Source organism: Tasmannia lanceolata, unplaced genomic scaffold, assembly GCF_043159265.1.
Source record: "Tasmannia lanceolata isolate RefF3 unplaced genomic scaffold, GAP_Taslan_0.1 ptg000002l, whole genome shotgun sequence".
In the NCBI taxonomy this organism is placed as follows: Eukaryota; Viridiplantae; Streptophyta; class Magnoliopsida; order Canellales; family Winteraceae; genus Tasmannia; species Tasmannia lanceolata.
In genome coordinates, this window is record NW_027518679.1 from 42,597,918 (window position 1) to 42,620,178 (window position 22,261).

Genomic DNA, 22,261 nt, shown 5'->3' on the forward strand with positions numbered 1-22,261 from the left:
TTTTTTTTCTTCCATAGACTCGTGGCGTGTGATGCAGTAGCGTACAACAGAAGTACGAAAATAAATCACAAGAATTAGAAATTATAGTCCTACAATAGCAAAATAGATTAAAAAAAAAGAAGAAAACTCCAAGAACGGATGTTTTTCTTCAATTCGTTAATTTCATAATCAAAATCAGAAGTCCCATTACATGTCTCATCCACCCATTTTATGGAATCTCATACAATCAAAAGAAAACTTCTAAAATTAGCACCTTCATAGGCAACCTAAATATTAAAATGTAAACTCAACTCTAAATTACCTTATTTAGCTATGCATGGAATATTAGAGTAAATCAGATTTGATGACATCTGACCGTTGGATCACTAGGCATCAAATGAAGGGAGAGGTAGTTGAGATAGATTTGGCAAATGGATGCATCAGCGTGCCATTTCACCTAGTAGATCAATAGTCACGATACATGACGATTGGGGAAAGTGATTCTTTTTGTGTGTGTGTGTGTGTGAGAGAGAGAGAGAGAGAGAGAGAGAGGGGGGGGGGGGTGTTGGTACTATAATTGGGAAATGACATCAGTCAGAGATTGACGAAGCTCACACAAGCCAATTTAAAAAGAAAAGACAAGCTGGGTCTTTGCAATTATTAGAACATGGTTGTGCTGATATCATTTCCCATTTAAGTATGGATATTAAAAAGTAAATAAAATGAGATGAGAAATTGGAGAGAAATCAAATTTAACAAGCCGCCAATATTTCTATATTGCCGTTTCTCTTCTGAAGCCGTTTCTCTCTTTTTCTCCCTTCACCCACTACTTTAAATACTACCTTCAACTCTCCTTTCTCCTTACCATTCTCCTTTTCTACCACAACAATGACTTTTCCATTGAATCTCGTCTGTCCATCTTCTCCAGCCGCTCCCATCGCCCCGAAACTGGCTTGTACCGGCCTTCCAATGGCTTTCAATGGTAAGTTTTTCTTAGTATAAAGAAAAAAAGGAACTCAAATTCTCTAGAAATAGCTAGTTAATTAAAAATCATCGGAGTTTTTAGCTCGAAATATCTACTCTCTTATACCTGATGTGTTGGGTATATAGTATAACCATATATATATGTTCTAATATAAGCCCAATAAGATAATGGACCGGTGTAGTGGGCTTACATTGCCTATAGTCCATTAACCAGTCAATAAATATATAGGGGCTGGAGTCAACAAACTATGTATTCTAAACTAGATACCTAGGGTGTAATACTTCAAGCAATCCTTGCTTGATCTAACAATCTTGAAGCATTAACCTAATTTTTTTTTCTACTCGTTGGATTGGAAGGAAGGGGACGATTTCAACTTTCCTGTTGGAGAATCCAAGATCGTTGTTTCTCTTGGATCGTACAAGAAAGAGACGGAATTTCGTTCTAGTGGAAGTCTCTCTCTCTCAAAGCAATATTTTTTTTACCGTGGGTTTTTTCCCCTCCCCACCACATAATCCCAAGAGAGGTCTGACTCTCTCTCTCTCGTCAGATTGGTTCATATCTCTCCCCACAGAATTCCACCAACGTCCCTCAAGATTCATTTTGGTTGTGGGTTTGTTCACCCACAAAATTCTTATAAGGCTTTTTGTGTGTGTGAGGGGCGGGGGTGGGAGGGGCGGGGGTGGTTAATACTGTAATTGGGAAATGACGTCAGTCAGAGATTATCAAAGCTCACACAAGCAAATTAAAAAAGAAAAGACTAGCTGGGTCTTTGCAATTATTAGAACATGGTTGTGCTGATATCATTTCCCATTGAAGTATGGATATTAAAAAGTAAATGAAACGAGATGAGAAATTGGAGAGAAATCAAATTTAACAAGCTGCCACTAGGGGTGGACATGGTTCGGTTCGGTTCGGTTCTGAGGGAAACCCAGAACCGAACCACTCTCAGTCGGTTCTCAAAAAATAGAACCAGAACCGAACCGAACCTGGAACCGAACCGAACCAGAACCGAATTTAACCGGTTCGGTTCGGTTCGGTTCTGGGTTTACAACAAGTGAAAAAAATGATTGGTTTTATGTGAGCTTAAGGGGGATTTTGTGTGAGCAAAAAATCACCATTACATGATTTACAATTTTACACCCACAAGTCCACAACTGTTATAGAATTGTATGGGGGAGTATTTCATTTAAAATAATAACACAAGTGAATCACAGGATGAGCTGGTCTAGTGCATTAGCTTAGTATTATTGATAGTGAATTAGTGAGTTCAATTCCCACAAGGATAGGTCTTGACAAAAAAAATATTCAAAAAAAAAATCCTAAGGAGACTAAATAATTTCTCACAAATATATTACCTTTCAAAAAAAAATTCTCACAATATATCAAAAATGTATGCCATGAAAATTTAGCTGGATTAAATGCTAAGATTCAATTATTCTCCAAATTTTGTAACACAAGATGCATTCGCCATAGCCAAACAAATTGCTCAGATCGTGCAATCTTGACCATATCCATTTGGAGACAAGAGATTGATGGCTGTGGTCATTTACCCATAGTAATTTACTAATTTTTGGGCCATGGCTAACCAAAATAGTGGGGTCCACGGACTGAATGGCCCGGATCATGGTACCATTGTGTCGCTATGCCCAAATATCCCCATCAGAGGGAATGAGGGATGTTGGTGAAAGCTCTGAAAATTGATGCCCATCAAAGGGTGTCTTCAACAGACTTTGTGCCTTAGTTTTTTCAACGTAAACAACCCACAAATCCGAAAAAAATACATAGAAGGGGAGAGATATATTTAGAGACAGAGAGAGTGAGAGAGATTACCTTTGTAAGGATGCTTTGGATCCTTTGTGGAAGAGAAAGTGGAGGCGCAGAGAGGGAAATCGAGGCCGGATTGGCCGGACAAAGTGGCGAAGAGTGGAGGCGCAGAGAGGGAAAGGGTTTGCAGCCAAAGTAGATCTAGGGTTTTTCTTCTTTCTTTTGTAAAGAATTAAGACTTAAGAGCTTAAAAGAATGATATCAGCACCCCTTTTTTGATGGCCTCAATAATGTCAAACATTAACAACACAAGTAAATAATGTTATCAACACCCCCTCTTTTTTAAGCATTTCACTGATTTTATATAACATAAGTAAATACGTATTACGATAATACGATTTCACTATTTCGATTTTCGTATGGTATTTTCCGGTTCGGTTCGGTTCTCGGTTCCATGTCCCCAAACCCAGAACCGAACCGATCGCCACCGGTTCCCAGATTTGGGAACCAGAACCGAACCGGGTCCACTCAGAACCGAACCGAACCGAACCGAAGCACCCGGTTCGGTTCGGTTCTTCGGTTTTACCCGGAACCATGTCCAGCCCTAGCTGCCACTATTTCTATATTGCCGTTTCTCTTCTGAAGCCGTTTCTGTCTCTTTCTCCCTTCACCCACTGCTTTAAATATTATCTTAAACTCTCCTCTCTTCTTACCATTCTTCTTTCTCCTTACCATTCTCCTTTTCTTCCACAAAAATGACTTTTTCATTGAATTTCGTCCGTCCATCTTCTCCGGCCGCTCCCATCGCACCGAAACTAGCTTATACCGGCCTTCCAATGGCTTTCAACGGTAAGTTTTTCTTAGTATAAAGAAAAAAAGGAACTCGAATTCTGTAGAAGTAGCTAGTTAATTAAAAATCATTGGAGTTTTTAGCTCGAAATATCTACTCTCTGATGCCTGATGTGTTGGGTATATAGTATAACCCTATATGTATTGTAATATAAGCCCAATAAGATAATGGACCGGTGAAGTGGGCATATGGCCTATAGTCTATTAACCAGTCAATAAATATATAGGAGCTGGAGGCAGCAAACTAGGTATTCTAAACTAGATACCTAGGGTGTAATGCTTCAAGCAATCCTTGCTTGATCTAACAATCTTGAAGCATTAACCTAATTTTTTTTTTCTGCTCGTTGGATTCGAAGGAAGGGGACGATTTCAACTTTCCTGTTGGAGAATCCAAGATCATTGTTTCTCTTGGATCGTATAAGAAAGAGACGGAATTTTGTTCTAGTGGAAGTCTCTCTCTCTCTCAAAGCAATAATTTTTTACCGTGAGTTTTTTCCTCTCCCCACCACGTAATCCCAAGAGAGGTCTGACTCTCTCTCTTGTCAGATTGGTTCATATCTCTCCCCTACAGAATTCCACCAACGTCCCTCAAGATTCGTTTTGGTTGTGGGTTTGTTCACCCACAAAATTCTGATAAGGCTTTTATTCATTGTTTATATAAAAGGGATTCTATTAACCCATAAAAAGGAGGACACGTTCCATCTACTCTACGTGTTGACTGAAACCCATTTGACTTGTTTGGTCTTGGTATTAAAAACACAGCACACCTAATTTCAACGGTAGTGGAGGCCGAGACCTTGCCTTGTATTGGGGCTCGAACGACCCTCTTGCTCTGTTGGATCAAGAACCATCCGAATTGCCTTGTTGGATAAAAGCTACTTTGATACAATCTTTTGGAGGCTGTGAGTGTTGGAATTTTCAAAATGTTTTGGGTTAAGTAAAAAATTTGAAAGTGTTTTATCAAAATAAAAAGAGAATTAAAACAGATTTTCAGACAAGGTTGGTCGACCGGGGGTTTCTGGGCTACCGCGGATTGGAATATGAAAATGTATGTGATTTCCAGAAAGATATGGCCGTTCGACCGTGGTAGGACCGGTCGACCATGGTTTATTGGATCGTAAAAAATAAAAGGAACAGAAGTATGCCGGCGGGCGGCTGTTCGAAAATCTATCCGTTGGGAGAAAATAGACATGGCTTTTCACTTATGTTTTCAACCTTTCTTCATGTCTTTTCATTCCCAACAGTCATGGATGATTTTCAAACACAAGGGTCACCTTGTGGATGATCCAAAACTTTTAAATCGCAAAGAGGTGCGATGGAATGGTTATTATTCAAACCAATCCAAGAGATGTTGAAGGGATGTTTCCCTTAATGAAAAGACATCCGTGACTATAAAAAGAGCAGAAAATCTGTCTTTTTAGAGTAAGTTATTGCTGGACTTTTCTCTCATGATATTCCCCTATTTTCTTGTTTAAATCTCTTGTTTTAGAAGATTGAGTTTTATACAAAACTGCACACTAAAAACTGTTTTACTGCAGAAACAGTTTTAGTGAATTTCTCCAAGGCTTGTAATTCTTAAATGACGTTTTAGGTTTGATTCCGCTTGTGCAAAGCATCGTCAGACATTTGTAGGACATTCCTACAAGGCTTCATTTATCTTGGAGGCAATTCGCGGATCCCTGTTGCACACTACTGGTGGTGGCGAATATTGTCTTAAGGAAAGCGATTACGCGCCTTGAAGCATCACTACTTTTTTATTTTAAATCTCCATCAGCAACAGATCCCACCAACAGTGAGTCCCAAACCTTGTTTGGACGAACTCTTTTTTGGGTAAAAGTTCTGGCCGAGTACTCTTGTTGGTGGGATCCTTGAGGATCCTTGTGGCCAACACTCTTGTAGTTTTGCCGACTCTTGGAGTCCAAATACTTGGTGCCGAATCTTTTTTGGTACAAATTATTGTAGCCAAATTCTTGTGGAGCGAAATTTAGTAGACAAATTCTCGTTGGTCGAAGTCTCTCCGATCATGTGCACTCTCTCTAATATTTGCTTTCTCATCTAAATTATACAATGGACAAGAATACTATTCCGTTTGAGATGATCAAACTTCACTCGTTTGGGAGATCTAAATTTAATTCATGGAAGCGAAAGACTCAATTCGGTTTTAAATATTTGAATTATTTCTACACCTTTTTTAGTACCTTTGCTGACACGATTGAAGATGTTGATGAATCTCAATGGCTTGGGAATGAGGATTTCTGCAAAGACTACTTGTTAAATTATCTTTTCGACTGTCTTGTAGAAACCTATAGCAAATTTAACACTGCTAAAGAAATTTAGAATAATTTAGATGCTCAATTCAAAAAGGAGGAGGAATTATCCAAGACTCATCTTGCAGACAAATTCATGGATTTCAAGTTTCAAGAAGATAAGGAAATCACTCCTCAAGTAATTGATCTTGAGAATTTGAGATCTAAATCGACCAATGACCAAATTGTTGTATGCGATCCTTTTCTTGTGGGTGCAATCATATATAAGTTACCATCTGCTTGACACTCTTTTAAAACTGAAATATATCGAATAAAGGTGCAAGTGGAACTGATTATCTCAAACGATTTATTCGAATCAAAGATGAGAATCGAGCCAGGAATAACTTGGAGATGGTTAGACAGCAACAGTCTGCTGCTAACAAGGTAACAAATCCTAAGAAATTTCCTCGGAAATCCAAGTCACCTAAATGTGAACCCAATTTGGAGGCCAAAAAGACCATCTTTAAGAAAAAGAAGGGCAAGTGCCACAACTGTAGGAAATGGGGTTAGTTTGTAGTAGATTGTAGGCTACCTAAGAAGCCTAAATCTAACACACCACAGAAAGAAACTCATATGTTGGTGAGCAAGGCTGAGCCTAATAGTTTTGTTGCCAAGTCTTGCCAGTACCTCTTCAGACTGGTGGTTAGATACATGGGCCACGTGCCATGTTTGCAACTCCAAGATTCTACTTACTGATGTTGCTGAAGCAAAAGAGATTGTTACAGTGGCTAGTGGAGCAGAGGCGGAGGTGACTCACACTGGTACTGCGGACTTGGTTCTTTCTTCAGGTAAAATACTAACTTTGAAAAATGTTAAAGTAGTTCCTTCTCTTCAAAAGAATTTAATTTTCATTAGTCTTTTAGACAATGCTGGCATGCACACTTATTTTTTGGGTGGTAGAGTAACTTTATCTGTTAACTCTTTTTATTTTGGTTGTGCATTCTTGATCGATGTTATGTATAAATTGAGTTTAGCAAATGAAACCGTTAGTTAGGTTAATTCAACTCTTATTGATCCTAAGTTGTTATACAATAGATTGAGATATGTGAACTAAAGGAAAATGGTACACCTTGCTAAAACTCATAATATACCTTTAGATATGTCGATTAAATTTGACTGATGTGAAGTATGTGTACAAACCAAGATCACTAGAAAACCTTTTCGTTCGGATTCTAGAAGCACACAACTTCTTGAATTAATTCATTCTGACCTCTGCGATTTTAAAATTTTCACTAATAGAGGTGGTTGTAAGTATTTAATTACATTTATAGACGATTTTTCAAGATGTTGTCATATTATCTGTTAAAGTCGAAAGATGAAGCTTTTGATAAATTTAAAATTTTCAAGAATTATGTTGAAAATCAATTGAACTTAAAAATTAAGAGATTTAGGAGTGATAGAGGAGGAGAATACACTATTTTAAGGAATTATGTACCTCTCAGGGCATAATACTTGAAACTACTACTCCTTACTCGTCTCAATCTAATGGCATAGCTGAACGTAAGAACATGACGTTAACAGAAATGTTAAACTCTGTGTTATTGACAGCTGGCATCCCTACTTGTTATTGGGGAGAAGCAGCTTTGACTGCCAATCACATCTTGAATAGAGTTCCACACACTAAATTGACATCAACTCCTTATGAATTATGGCATAAACATCCTTGTAGATATGACACTCTTAAGACTTGGGGCTGTATTGCTTATGTGCGGATACAAGACCCTAGGAGACCTAAGGTGGGGCCTAGAACCAACACTTGTGTGTATCTAGGTGGTGCAGAAAACAGTGCTGCTGATCGGTTTTTGGATCCATCTAGAATCTAAAGATGCAGTATTCTTTGAGAATAAATTTCTCAGAGATCATGGTTTGACCATATCAGGCGATACATAGATGGTTACAGAATCGCCTGTAGAGTATGAACAGAATATTTTTGACACCCGTCCAACACTGATTTTTGAATAAGAACCTTTAAGAATATCTACAAGAGATAGAGTACCCGAGAAGTTTGGTGAGGACTTTGTGACCTGCCATTTATAGAATGATCCATCAACCTCTAAGGAAGCGATGAGATATAGGGACTCTTTGTTGTGGGCAGAAGCCATTGATGATGAAATGAGCTCTCTGTTACAAAATCAAACTTGGTAGCTAGTCGATTTGCCAAAAGGGGCTAACACTGTGGGCTGTAAGTGTATTTTAAAGAATAAACTTAATTCTGATGGATCCATAGCTCGGTATAAAGCACGTTGAGTACCTAATGGATATACTCAAGTTAGTGGGATAGACTACTTTGATGTTTACTCACCGGTCAGTCATTTGACTATGATAAGAATTCTTCTTGATTTGTCATCTATTGAGCAGTATGTTGTGCATCAAATGGATGTAAAGATGGCTTTCCTTAATGGAGACCCCACAGAGGAAATCTTCATGACCCAACCTAAAGGGTTTGTCATGGAAGGTTTGGAGAACAAAGTTTGTAAGTTAAACAAATCTTTATATGGTCTTAAACAAGCACCTAAAATGTGGTATCAAAATTCGACAAGGCAGTAAAGAGCTTTGGTTTTCAGACTAGTTACTCCAATAAATGCCTTTACTTTCGTTCTGTGTCAAATAAGGTTGCAATTATTTACTTGTATGTAAACGACATGTTAATTCTTGATTCCGATCTCTCTGTAGTGAGTGACGTGAAATCAATGTTGGCTAAAGAATTCGATATGAAAGATCTTGGTGTGGTAGACACCATTCTTGGTATGAAAGTAAGTTTTTATAGGCAAGAGATCACTCTTAGCCAAGCTCATTACATGAAGAACCTACTTTCTACATGGCGATACAGTGAGTGTAAATCAACTGAGACACCATTTGATTATACCAAAAAGCTGAAACCTAATGAAGGAGACAATGTTAATTAGTTGGATTATTCTAAACTGATTGGTGGTCTCATGTATGCGATGAGTTGCACTAGACCAGACATAGCCTTCACGGTAGGCATGTCGAGTTGTTTTACTAGTAATCCTAGCCTTGAGCACTAGAATGCCCTTATGAGGCTGATGAGATACCTTAAGGGTACTCTACATTATGTTCTATGTTATAGTGGCCATCCTCCTATCCTGGAAGGATATTCTAATGTATCGTGAGGCTCAGAATTAGGAGACAGTAAATCTACCAGTGGTCATATATTTAAAGAGGATGAAGCAACTGTTGCGTGAAAGTCAAAGAGACAGACTTGCATTGCTCTGTCATCTATGGAATCTGAACTTTATGCTCTAACTTCTGCAGGAGATGAAGCAGAGTGGGTAAGAGATCTGATCATGGACATTCCACTGACCCGTTTATAGATTAACTCTGTAAGTTGTTCTGTGATAATCAAGCTACAATTACGATTGTAAATAACTCACTCTTTAATGGTAAGATGAGACATGCCAGGCTGAAACATGCCACGCTGAATTATCTTATAGAACAAGGTATTATCACTTTGGTCGATGTGCGAACGAAGGATAATATGGCTGATGCTCTCACAATGGGACTGAATAAAGATCGAATATTCAAAACTGTGGGGGAGATGGGGTTAAAGACTGTATAGACAGGTATTAACCTATATCTATGTTATTTTGAATTTTTGAATCTTCCTCTTTTGCTCAAGATAAGCACTTGATATGTTTCAATGATGTTTAAGTTGTTTTGTGTCATTCCACATTTGATGATATGTCCTTTTTTTGGAAAAAGTTGTTTCATTCCAAACTTGATGGTACAACTTAACTCGAATTTCAGTCATTATGAAATTGTACTAAGTTCTTCTAGTAGAACTAGATACTTTAGTATTTTACACAAATGATTGGATCCATTTTCATGAAATTCATATTTGGTAATTTATAGAAATTTAAGGAGCTTTCCTAGCTCGATTTGGATTTTGATGATGATGACTTACTTGATGAGTAAATCCTTATAGAGCAGTGGGGACTATTATTTTCTTTTTAGTTGAATAAATAGTTCACTTACATGTGAAACTGCTTTTGTTTGAGTTTTAGATTATTTCTAAAACTCTTGGTTATTAATAAAAGTATTCTTGTTTTCAGTTGAATTACGGATCTTTTTTGATATAGTGATATGAATGATTCAATATTTTGTTTGGACATTACATTATCTATCTATTGGATTGTACTATATGTAGAACATAGGAGGAGATTGTTGGGTATATAGTATAACCCTATATATATGTTCTAATATAAGCCCAATAAGATAATGGACCGGTGTAGTGGGCCTACATGGGCTAGAGTCCATCAACCAGTCCCTAGTGTATCTCTATATATAGGGGCTGGAGGCAACAAACTAGGTATTCCAAATTAGATACCTAGGGTGTAATGCTTCAAGCAATCCTTGCTTGAATTAACATGATGTTCATGCAAAGCAAAAGGCGTCTTCTTGGCTGGAATACCTGAGCTACTCTTGTCTATTTTCCGATATATTCGCTTAACGAATCTTTTTTTTTTAAAGTTTGTTATTATTGTTTTTCCGTATTTGGATTATTCCTATATTGTAGTAAGTTTTCCTACGCATGCAGATCTAATTTTGAAAAATATTGGGCACCTTCGAGCTCATCAAGTAGTTCATCCACCACTAAGTACAAAGACCGATGGGAGAATAAGCAAAAAAACAATATAGAAATAATCCAAATAAGAAAAAATAGTAGTAACAAAGTTATATTTTCACCCCAAATGGACAGAAAAAGCAATGCTCCAGTGCATTTCATCATGTGGCAGGATCCACTATTGCATTTTATCATGTAAGAAGATTTGCTAAAAGTGGGAGTGGGTCTCTAGGGCCGAATTGGAAGTTTCCAACTTTCTCCCTAGTCCTTGATTGATTTTTCCTTCTTGTATGGTTTTTGCTTTGTTTCTTTGTTCGGTTCGATCTCATCTATCGTTGTCCCGTGTTGTTGTTTCGTTTATTGATTAATTCACGGCAAAGATAAATTCGCACCCCTCAGGAAAATTCGCACACCTTTAACACGAATTGACATTAAAAAAGCGTTACAGTCTGCCACATATCCTCTTTTAAAAGGGTGAGAATTATCCTATAGGAGTGCGAATTTACCATCGCCCTTAATTTAATTCTTTATGCTCTAGGATTGCTAATTTTGGCTAGATGGTCCTTGAACTGATTTTCCAGCAAGATGAGAGGAGTCTTTGGCATTCAAATATAGATTTTTTCTTCTTCTTTCCCTTGGTTTGGTACTGCAGGCTCAGAAATCCTCGTTGTTAACGAAGGAAATCATACAAAAGCTAAGTTTTCGTGAGAAAGAGCGAACTAGTGTCACCAAATATTCTCCTTGCGTGGTTTAGAAAAAGGAAACTGTTATGATGAGAGGGTTTTCTTTTTTTCTCATGAGAGTGCACATTTCCTTTACTTTAAACCCCATTTTTTGGTAGATGCAGCCCCTTTATTTTATACTATTTTCTCTAAATGGGGATTGTTTAGTTGCTGGGATTTTATTGGAAGTAGTCAAAAGGGGATGTGACAAGCATGGAAGTTGTGCAGGCTTATCTAGGGGAGAAGAGTAGTAGTCAAAATCCAAAAAGCGGTAAGGCGTTTGGTTGCTAGAATGGGTGGTGGAAATATTTGAGTGTCATTATCAAAATGCGTGGTGGAAGAGAGAGAAAGGAAAGGAAAAAGGCAATGATTATATAAGAAAAACAAATTCCACTCTTCTTCTCCCAAAAAAACTCCAAAAATGAGGTTTTACATTGGAATTTTAGTAGAGGGGACAGCTCCAGTCACATCAGCGCCACCTAGGAAAAAGTGTAATAATGATGTCCCCTACATGTCTTGGAGTCAAATTGAATTTAAGCTCAAATTTGACAATCAAACAACATCTCGCATTTCATATTCCCGGAAATGCCGAGCTGTCTTCCACATTTTTCACAACCAAACGGACCCATGGGGATTTGCTAGGGTCCATCGGAAAGTCTGTTACATGAGAGGGCAGCTACACAGGCTCACTTTTCAACAGATTTTGTCATTATTCATGAGGTGGCTGCACTCTCATGCCGCAAAATGCCCTGTCCCTAGCAAATCCCTTTCAAATGAGGAGAAATTATATGGTGCACGACCCTCGCATGCACATGCAGACCAAAAGTACAGGGGGGCCCACATTATTTAGGTGATCCAAAGTTCCAAACAATCCATTAGTTGGGCCTTGACGTAGATAGGATACACATAGGGAATCTTCTCCATATGATGATCCTAACCCTCCGATTTGTTCAGGTTTAAAATGGACAGCACAATATAGAAACCTCAACGGATCGGTGGGTTAAGATCATCCTATAGAAAAGATTTTCTGGCATGTGAATAGTAAATGGCAAACAAACAATGCTATGAAATGGAAAATGTTACTTTTAATTTCATTTTTTTACTTTTTGGGGCATTACTTTTCATACTCATGTCTTTTCAGTTGTGGGATACTATAGAGCTGGATGGAAATGGGCGGACACCCGCCTTCCTTCTCCAAGATGCATTCCTTTGCCAAAACCTCGTGTCATGCAAGGTAACAAAAGTAGCACATGCATACTTCCATTCACACACGCACACACAAAAACCCAATAGGATGATCCAAACCATTCACACACGCACATGCATACTGGAGATGGTGTTATTTAATCTTTTATACTCTAACAATCCTAACCCTCTGATCTATACATGTGTGCATAATCTGTCGTCGTGGTGCCGCATATCAAATGGTTAGGATCTGATAAAATCAGAAGATTTCTAATAATCTTTGTTAATTTTCATTAACAATAGCATGTCTGCACTTAGAGATAGAGATAAGGGAATTGCTAGGGACCATCGTAGAAGAAAGGCATTTCGCGGACAGCTGTTGCATGTGAGAGCAGCCACCTCAGATTAATTAAAAGAATAAGACAAAATATATTCTGAAAAGTGAACCTATGTGGCTGCTCTCACTTGCAACAGCCAGCCGCAAAATTCCTCTGTGATGGTCCCTAGGGATAAACATGGAGATGATAGGGCGGCTCTTCTGTCCTAAAAAAAGATGAGATGCAATATAGATGCTATTTGCACGACCATGTTTTAATAATTTGACGAATCCCCTTGTTTTTCACATTTTTTAGTTTTTAATTAGCTATCAAAAGCTATTACATTTCTTGTCGAACACTCATAAACAATCAAAAATCATTTCCATAGGTTGATCCTAACCCTCTGATCTATAGAGAGACTGAATATTAGAGGGTTGATCCTAACCCTCTATAGATTAGAGGATTAGGATCACCCGATGGAAATGATTTTTGGGCACAACTCTGTGGCCCATCTAATGGACGGTTTGGATCATCCTAAGGTGCGGGCAATACCATACTTTTTAATAAAGTGACGAGTGCGATCATCAAAATACATGAGTGCTGATAACATTTCCCCTTTTTTATTTCATTTTTCCAGTGTCACTATTATAAGGGCACTTAGAAGAATTGGATTCAATAGGATGCCTTTGCGGCTGGATGTTTGCAATGGAGCCCTTCAGTGTAGCAATCCTCTTATGTATATCTGGATATTAAACTGAAGGGAACCCTTGCAAAAACGAGCCCAATATGTCCCCATTGGAAAGTTTGCACATTTACTACTTCGGTTAATGAGTGAGGGGTCCAATGGGCCAGGGTGCACCTGTGCCCTTCAGTTTAGCATTCCTATTATATACTATGTATGTATTTAGACACATCTACTCACACACATTCACAAAATAAGGGTCCCAGATAATTATAACTAGCGGCTTGTAATACTTCCGGTTTAATGTGCAGAAAAATTCCAAAATGGGGGTTTATCAATCATCGAGTGGCCGGAGGCCCTCACCAAAGAAGAAAAAGAAGAGGCACTTTTAAAGGTTACTCAACTAAGTTTGCATTTTGTTATAATTAGTTGAACTTAATTTCTTCTATATATAGAAAATGGGTTCGATGTTCTGTTGTGATATTTGTGAAGGCTTTGGAATCGAGCAAGATTAGACAACAGATTGATCTTGTCAAAGCAATGTTACGTGATATGGGCGATGGAGAAATAAGTGTATCTGCCTATGACACAGCTTGGGTTGCTCTAGTTGAGGACATTCATGGGAGTGGTGCCCCCCAATTCCCTTCGGCACTTGAATGGATCGTCAAGAATCAGCTGATCGATGGTTCGTGGGGCGATCCGTATATATTCTCCGCCCACGATCGGATAATTAACACATTGGCATGTGTAATTGCATTGAAATCGTGGAAAATTTACCACGAAATAAGCGAAAAAGGTACTAAAAATCCATGTCTAGTGCTATTACGTACATTAATTAATATGTATATAGCTGTTAATTGCTAGAATATATTAGATCAGATCTGGAAAGATCTGACCGTTGGATTGTTAAAGTGGTTGGTTAGACAACTTTAACAGTTTTTTTTAGTTATGTCTTTTGTATTTTAAGTACAAGTAGTTTTAATTAGGTATTTATCGACATATTTTTATGTATTTCATGTAAACCACTTGTAGAATGTCTCTATAAATATAATGCAAGGGCACCCAAGATTGTAGTGGGCTCTTAATTTTTTTTAAATTATCAAAATCTTTTATGGTATTAAGATGCATATTCTAATTATTTTTTAAGACATTTTATCGTAATCAAATGTATATTGATTTTTAATCTACATACATTTGAGGGGACATTGAGGGAAAGCCCTGGCGCAACGGTAACATTGCTCAATTGTGACTTGGTGGTCACATGTTCTAGTCACGGAAATAGCCTCTCTGCAAAGCAGGAGTAAGGCTGCGTACATTTAGCCCTTCCTAGACCCCACAATGGTGGGAGCCTCGTGCACTGGGCGCCCATACATTTGAGGGGACATGCTAGAATATATCCTGTCAGTTGGTCTAACCGTTGAATTGTTAAGAGTGGTAGGTTAGACAACTTAGGTTTCATTTATATAGTTTGAATTTTAAATATAAGTAGTTTTAGGAATTTGAGCACATATTTTTCATATATTTCATGTAAACGACTCGTACAAGGTCTATAAATATAATGTAAGTGAACCCAACATTGTATTGGGTTCTTCTTCAATATTTTCCTCAAATTCAAAATCTTTCATTACTCTAATCCATACATTGCTTTGTAAACAGGAATGTCTTTTCTTAGAGAAAACATAGGGAAACTCAAGGATGAAATTGCAGAGCACATGCCTATTGGCTTCGAAGTTGCATTCCCATCCCTGATTGAATTATCTCAATCTCTAGGTTTGGAAGTTCCTTTGGATTCTGCTGTCTTGCAAGACATATATGACAAGAGAAATCTAAAACTCCAGAGGTATGCTTTATGAGGCATCTCTTTTAATAGTTTAATTTTATATTGAAATAATCTTGTGTGTAATCTATACATCGTGACTCGGTCTATAAACTATCTCGGTCACATTCGAAATATTGTTCAAGATCAGCAGTCGATTGAACCTTTTTTAATGATCGACAAACGCTACAGGCATTATGCAATAAAAGAGCACATTGATCAGACAAGATAATCATTGTAATTTTTCAGCTGTTGCACAGTTATTGAACTGTCTAAATTGATAATTATCAAATTAAGAAGATGCCCAGAGGATAAGTCTCGGCCTTTTGCGGAATATTCGAGACGCTCAGATCTTTAGCGAATGAACCTTAGAGTGTAACATTGTTTCCTTTAGTTTTTGAAACTTAATAGTTAGGAAGACTTACCAGATGCCATTGCCTTGGGATCTTGTGGCCGATTTCAGGAACAAGGTATGAGTCGAACTCCTCTTTACAGTTTCTCCTTGCTCCACAGAAAACCACGATAGGAACCGGCCTTCTCTAAGACTCCTTCTGGATTGCAAAAGTTGGAGAAGAAACTTTATTAAAGCCGTGTGCAAGCAGCAACCATAGAGGCCTTATTTATAGATGATTTTGGCAATGAAATAAACTCTCCATCACGCCTCTTTTTTTGCCAAAATCCCTTTCCTTTTTGGTTTAAAACTCTTTATGATAAGCTAAAAGAGATTAGATCATCCTTATCTCTCTTTCTAGAAGCTTTAGGTTGTTTACCAAAAATAAACCTCTTTAGAACTTTAATGATCTAAGTTGTTGGTTTCGCAAAGGTCATTAACGGTTAGGATTTTATCCCAACACAGAGTACTTAAAACAAGGGTTTTGAAAACCAAAAGGCCTTCTTTTATCCAGTCTATCTATTTATTTTGATTGTGGGCATGTGGGTAGGATTCCAAAGGAGTACTTAAAACAAGGGTTTTGAAAACAAAAAGGCCTTCTTTTATCCCGTCTATCTATTTATTTTGATTGTGGGCATGTGGGTAGGATTCCAAAGGAAATGATGCACAAAGTTCCAACAACACTGCTACATAGTTTGGAAGGAATGCCTAATTTGGACTGGGAAAAGCTTCTCAAGCTAAAGAACGAAGATGGGTCCTTCTTATTTTCTCCTTCCTCGACTGCATTTGCACTGATGCAGACAAAGGACAAAAAATGCCTAGATTATCTGCAGAGAGCAGTTGAAAGATTCAATGGGGGAGGTAAAAAAAATCAACAGCTTCACAAAATACCAGCATCTTTTTTTTTTTTTCCTTTCACCTTTGATTATCCATTATTGACTGTCTTAGTACCACTCTTTAGTGCCAAATGTCTATCCAGTGGACATGTTCGAGCATATTTGGGTCGTTGATCGCTTGGAACGGCTCGGGATTTCTCGATATTTCAAACCAGAAATCAAAGGATGCCTGGATTATGTACATAGGTATTGTTAAAGTATAAATGATTAAAGAACACCAACTCTAACAGCTTAAGCTTTTGGAGTAATTGGTTGTTTCACATGGTACCAGAGTTATTATTGCCTCACGGCAGGTCTTGGGTTCCAAACCCAACAAATCTTTGATATTAAAAATCCATGTGTACTGCCAACCCAAAAAGAAGAGGGGCCACGTGCAAGGGGGAGTTTTAAAGTATAAATGATTAAATAATACTAACCCTAATTGCTTACGCTTTTGGAGTAATTTGTTGTCTCACAGGGTTTGAAAATTTATCTTTAAAACTCTGAAAAGTCTTATAAATATCCTTTCTTTCCATCTACAAGGGAATTATAATGACAGAAAAATTTGAAAAATTTTCAGATACTGGACTGAAGATGGAATCTGTTGGGCTAGAAATTCCAAAGTACATGATGGTGACGACACGGCCATGGGCTTCAGGCTTCTAAGATTACATGGATACGATATTTCCACTGGTAAATATAAAATAAATATGCAGAATCTCCCAAACTTTCCGGCTATATGGTTACACTTACATGTGAATTATGTTATTGCAGAAGCATTTAGACATTTCAAGAGTGGGGAAGAGTTCTTTTGCTTTGTGGGGCAAGCAAACCAGGCCATCACAGGGATATACAACTTGAACAGAGCTTCTCAAGTCATGTTTCCGGGAGAGAAGATTCTAGAAGATGCCAGGAGTTTCTCCTACAAATTTTTGAGACAAAAGCAAGATTCCAACCAGCTTCTAGACAAGTGGATAATAACCAAAGACTTGCCTGGTGAAGTAAGTAAAAGATAATTCTCATTCAAGAGAATCCAGTTCATCCATTACTGAGATATTAAATGCAAAATGTTTTCATTGAAATAATAATAAAAAAAATGCTAGGTGGGATATACACTGGACTTTCCATGGTATGCAAGCCTTCCTCGTGTAGAGACAAGGTTCTACTTGGAACAATACGGAGGGGAAGACGACGTATGGATTGGAAAAACGCTCTACAGGTATGTTACTTCTCTACCCACTTCATCATCTTGGATTCTTGGCCATTATGGATAGAGAGAGCCTTTATCTAGCCTATTGGGAAAAAGACCAAAGTACCCCGAATTTCTCTACACATACAAGTTTTACCTAGGCTGGAACTTGAAGGGTAATTTATGTTGGAGGAAATTGGTGTAGTGGTTGAGAAGAAGATAGGAAGATGCTTCAAGGCGCGTAAACACTTTCCTTAAGATGATATTCGCCCCCACCAGTAGTGTGCACAGGGGACCAGGAACTCGCCTCCAAGATACAATAAAGCCCGGTTCCAAACCAATTTCTTGATTCCGTTCAATGAAGAACATCATCAAGCCTGAATCACCTTTGAATTTTGCAAGTATTTGAGACCCAAGTGTTTTGTTTCTGCAGAAAAAACAGAATACTTGAAGAGGATTTCTAAAACAGTAAAACAGTAAAACAGTAACTTTGTAGGGGATTTGAGAGAGTTTATTGAGTGAGAAACTCTACTGGAATCAGTAGTTTTGGGTATGCCCAAGAAGAATTACGAATTCTTTTTGTTTTGGGCGTTTTCTGCTCTTTAAATAGAGTTTCTGGTGTCTTTTTACGTTGAAAAGCACCCTTTCTGTGCATCCTTTCAGTGGGTTTGACTTCTGACCCTTAGATCGTGTCTAATCGCGACTCCATGGTTCAGATCATTCCTGGAGTGACCTTTGGCTTGTGTAAAAACCCCTCCAACTCCGTAACCGCTAGATCGCCCATCCATGGTGCAGATCTCACCTTTTGGGCTCTTGACCGTTGTATAGAAGGGACACAACCCAACGGTCATCATCCACTAGCCGTTGCACTATGATCCGACGGTTCGGATCACACCCGCTCAAATACTATCCGTTGGAGCATTAGGCCCGCTGGGCCAACCGTTGGGCCTGAACTCAGGCCCAACCCGACCTAACCATTCAGCCTACCCACTTGACCGATCCAAGTTGATCTTGATCCAACGGCTCGGATCAAATCTGAAAAAATGAAAGGCTTCAATCGCTCATCGCTACGATAATTCTGACCCTTAGATCGCATCTAATCGCGACTCCATGGTTCAGATCAATCCTGGAGTGACCGTTGGCTTGTGTAAAAACCCCTCCAACTCCGTAACCGCTAGATCGCCCATCCATGGTGCAGATCTCAGCTTTTGGGCTCTTGACCATTGTGTAGAAGGGACACAACCCAACGGTCATCATCCACTAGCCGTTGCACTACGATCCAACGGCTCGGATCACACCCGTTCAAACACTATCCGTTGGAGCACTAGGCCCGTTGGGCCAACCGTTGGGCCAACCGTTGGGCCCGAACTCAGGCCCAACCCGACCGAACCATTCGGCCTACCCACTTGGCCGATCCAATTCGAACTTGATCCGATGGCTTGGATCAAATATGAAAACATGAAAGGCTCCAATCGCTCCTCACTACGATGTGGCGTGCGAAGTGCGCCGAAAAAAGCCCCACTATGCGCCCTATAGCCCATTGCCCAGGCCGCGCGTGTGCGAACGGTGCGTTGCATTGTCCCGCGGTTCCACCCATGGCTAAGACCCATCCTGCACTTAAACAAAGAAAAGAAGTGAGAAAAGCTATATAAGCTACTCTCCAACTTTTCTCCAAAGCAATACAGGACTATCTTTTTCTTCACAAAACTACACTCTCTTCTAAAAAGCAACTTTTTCCAAAAGAAAAGTTTTTCTATTACAAAACAAGTTATAGAAACTTTTTCCAAACACCAATTTCGACCCAAAACAATGATTTTGAAAATCAAAATTTAACAATTTAGCCTTCTCCATATGGGTTTGGGAATCTACATCTCCTAGGCCCTTTTGTTTTGGGCTTTGAGATCTTGCAAAAATACCTTAGTAACCTGGCTACCTGTAAAAACTGGGGATCCACATACTTGGATCAAGCAAATAGATGCTAAAAGGGAAAACTATGAGAGAGATTAAGGCACGTTAATCTAGAGGACATACTAGTGTTCTCATAGGAGAGTGGGGACTTGTCAATTCTTTCCTTCTGAATGGCTTTTCTTGATTTATCGGGAGATATTTATACTCCCTTACGGCGATAGTTGCTTATTTTCCAGCAACTTCCTTGAAAAGACTTTTCCATCTCCGTTAAGAAGAGACTTTTCTATCTCCAGCATGACCTATCATTTAGGTTTAGTCAAAATTAGATAAGGACCAAAAAGCCTTACATGTGATTTTCATGTCAAAATGGAACTTTCCAAGTCCTCGCTACAAAAAAAAGCATTCAACAATGCAGCGTTAATTGATTCAAGAACTTTTTTTTCTTTTTCCACATATGGCACTTTCTCTGGGATGATTCAAAGGGATGGATAATGGAGTCACTGGCTGGGGGACTGGTTTTGCTTTTGCTCATCCTACAGTTACGATAATTTTAAATGGAGAAGTAAATGTCGATGGTGCCACGGGAAGAAAAGAGGTAAAACATCGAGGAAGAATGAAAAAAGAAACAGAGTCAAAGGGAATTTGATGTGGCAATCGAGGGACTGGTACTTCTCCTCCTGCAATTGCTTAAACTTTAAATGGCGGAGTCGATGTCGTTGGTGTGATCAGGATAAAAAGCGAAATATCATAGCCCCAGCCGATCCGGATATTGTAACTCAGAAGGGAGATAGTTGGTTGGATTCAAGACAGATTGCCCCTTTTGTTGAAGGAGGGAAACCGTCCCTGTAGATCTCGGGTCCAGAGGTGAAAACAAGACTTAATATCCTAAGTGCGTGCTTGGTAGGAAAAAGAAAAGACCCGTCTGGATCCATCCAGGATCTATGGCTCTAGGCAAAAAACTATTAGGACATCCCTACCCTTCCCTCCTCTCAAAGGATGAAGTCCTATTTATGTTTCACTTGGTGGAAATGGCCTCCGGAGTCCTGGCCAAGAAAGATGGGGCTTGTGAAAATGTCTTTCTTTCCCTCTCCATCTGGAATCAAGATTTTGTCCTGGGGTCTAAGGTGTTGTGGGTCAATATATATGGCATCCCTTTACAAGTGTGGGCTACCTCAACAGTTGAAGGCTTGGGAAATCTCTTTGGACCGGTCCTGGAGGTTTAAATGGAAGGTTACCATAATCATTGTATGAGTTTTGTATCGGTCAAAATCCTAGCAAGTCGCACCTAGATGGAATCTGATTTATCCCTTCGTCAATTTATGGATTTTCAGTCACTGTTATACAGTGGGTATCCTGATTCAGGAGTCAAAGGGGCCTCACAATTGATCATTGGGATTCTTGTGCATTGCAATCAGTCCAAGGACCCTTCGTTCCTTTGGCTAAGCCTCTGAATCTTGGGCTGGAAATCTCGGCCGGCCTGATGGCGGCCCAGGAGGAGAATCAACCGGAACCCATCCAGACAGTTCAGAACAGAAAAACCATTGATCCACCCTTGTTTTCAAAATTCAAACCATCAGGAGTATGGGAGAAAAAAGTGCAGGGTGCTCCTTTCAAAATTGGGCCTACTTTCCCTTCTTCTTCTGACCAATTGAGGCTGGCAAGGAAAAACCTTAGATTTCCAAAAGGTGTTTTTGGCCTTCCATGGTATCGAGATATGACACCTAAGGCATGTACTGTATCTGGGTGAACAACTGTGATCCCCTCTAGCTAGCTTCTGTTTGGTCGAGCTAGATGGCGTGGTTTTAGGGCTTTCTGCAGAAGAGAGGCAGAAAATTGAAAATATCTATCAGATGGGGATCTTTCTACTAACTCTATACTTCGAAAGGCGAAAAAGTTTTTGTGGAGGGATGTCTTGTCTGATTACTCTGATTGTTTAAAAGTTTATGGTATATTGGAAACGACATGATGGTGGAAAGACTTTCCCTTGAGAAGGGCGGTAGCTCATTTATGGCGCCTCGGGACATGGAAGGAAGGTTTGCAATATGTCAGGGTTCAGCTTTATCTTATTACCCCTGGCATTCAAAAAGGGAGATCTTTTGGTCAGGAAATTATGGCGCCATAACGGAGTGTATCCTTAGATTATTGCCCTCATTTCACGTGCGTTATGGGGGTGGTTTTTTGGTCTTTAGGCCTATCACTATCATGCCAAGTTTCTAAGAACCTAAGTCGATTATATGTGTATCTATTTTAACTAGTCTGTTGGTTCTCCTCTGAAAGGGTAAGTACAATTTTTTATCTAGTTTCAGGAAAATGATTGCTTCTTCTTCTTCTTCGGACTCTCGAACTTACAAGAGACTACGGAGAGAGTTTCTGGATTGTTCCGAGTGGTTTCATAATAGACGATGGGTTCGTAGCTCGAAATACAATAGGGCAAAAGCCTCGGTGGAAGCTCCCACCGTCCAGAACAAGTAAAAGGAATTATTAAACGGCAATGGAAGCAATTTCAGGAGTATTATAGGATGATTGCCGAAGAATATTTTCCTTTAACAGGTACTTACAATATAAAGGACATGTATACCGGTTTACAAACTTCATTTTTTCCAAGGTTGTTTGGATTTCGTGAACAACTTGAGATGTTTAGAATGGGAGGCGAAGCAAACCCTTTGCATTCGAAAGATATCCGAACTGATAGCAGTCCGGATGAATCCGGT

The 22,261-nt window shown here is 39.0% G+C and overlaps 1 protein-coding gene across 1 annotated transcript in view; it reads left to right on the forward strand.

Annotated features, from left to right (window-relative positions):
• Window positions 1-854: 854 nt before the first annotated feature.
• Window positions 855-22,261, forward strand: part of LOC143873584 (ent-copalyl diphosphate synthase 1-like) — a 29,123-nt gene continuing 7,716 nt past the window's right edge. The window contains exons 1-10 of the mRNA XM_077376823.1: window positions 855-961; window positions 12,329-12,421; window positions 13,683-13,765; window positions 13,864-14,167; window positions 15,028-15,211; window positions 16,225-16,439; window positions 16,540-16,660; window positions 17,034-17,146; window positions 17,228-17,454; window positions 17,557-17,672. Coding sequence (XP_077232938.1) covers window positions 868-961; window positions 12,329-12,421; window positions 13,683-13,765; window positions 13,864-14,167; window positions 15,028-15,211; window positions 16,225-16,439; window positions 16,540-16,660; window positions 17,034-17,146; window positions 17,228-17,454; window positions 17,557-17,672 — 1,550 coding nt within the window. The 5' untranslated portion in view covers window positions 855-867. The remainder of the gene's footprint in view (window positions 962-12,328; window positions 12,422-13,682; window positions 13,766-13,863; window positions 14,168-15,027; window positions 15,212-16,224; window positions 16,440-16,539; window positions 16,661-17,033; window positions 17,147-17,227; window positions 17,455-17,556; window positions 17,673-22,261) is intronic.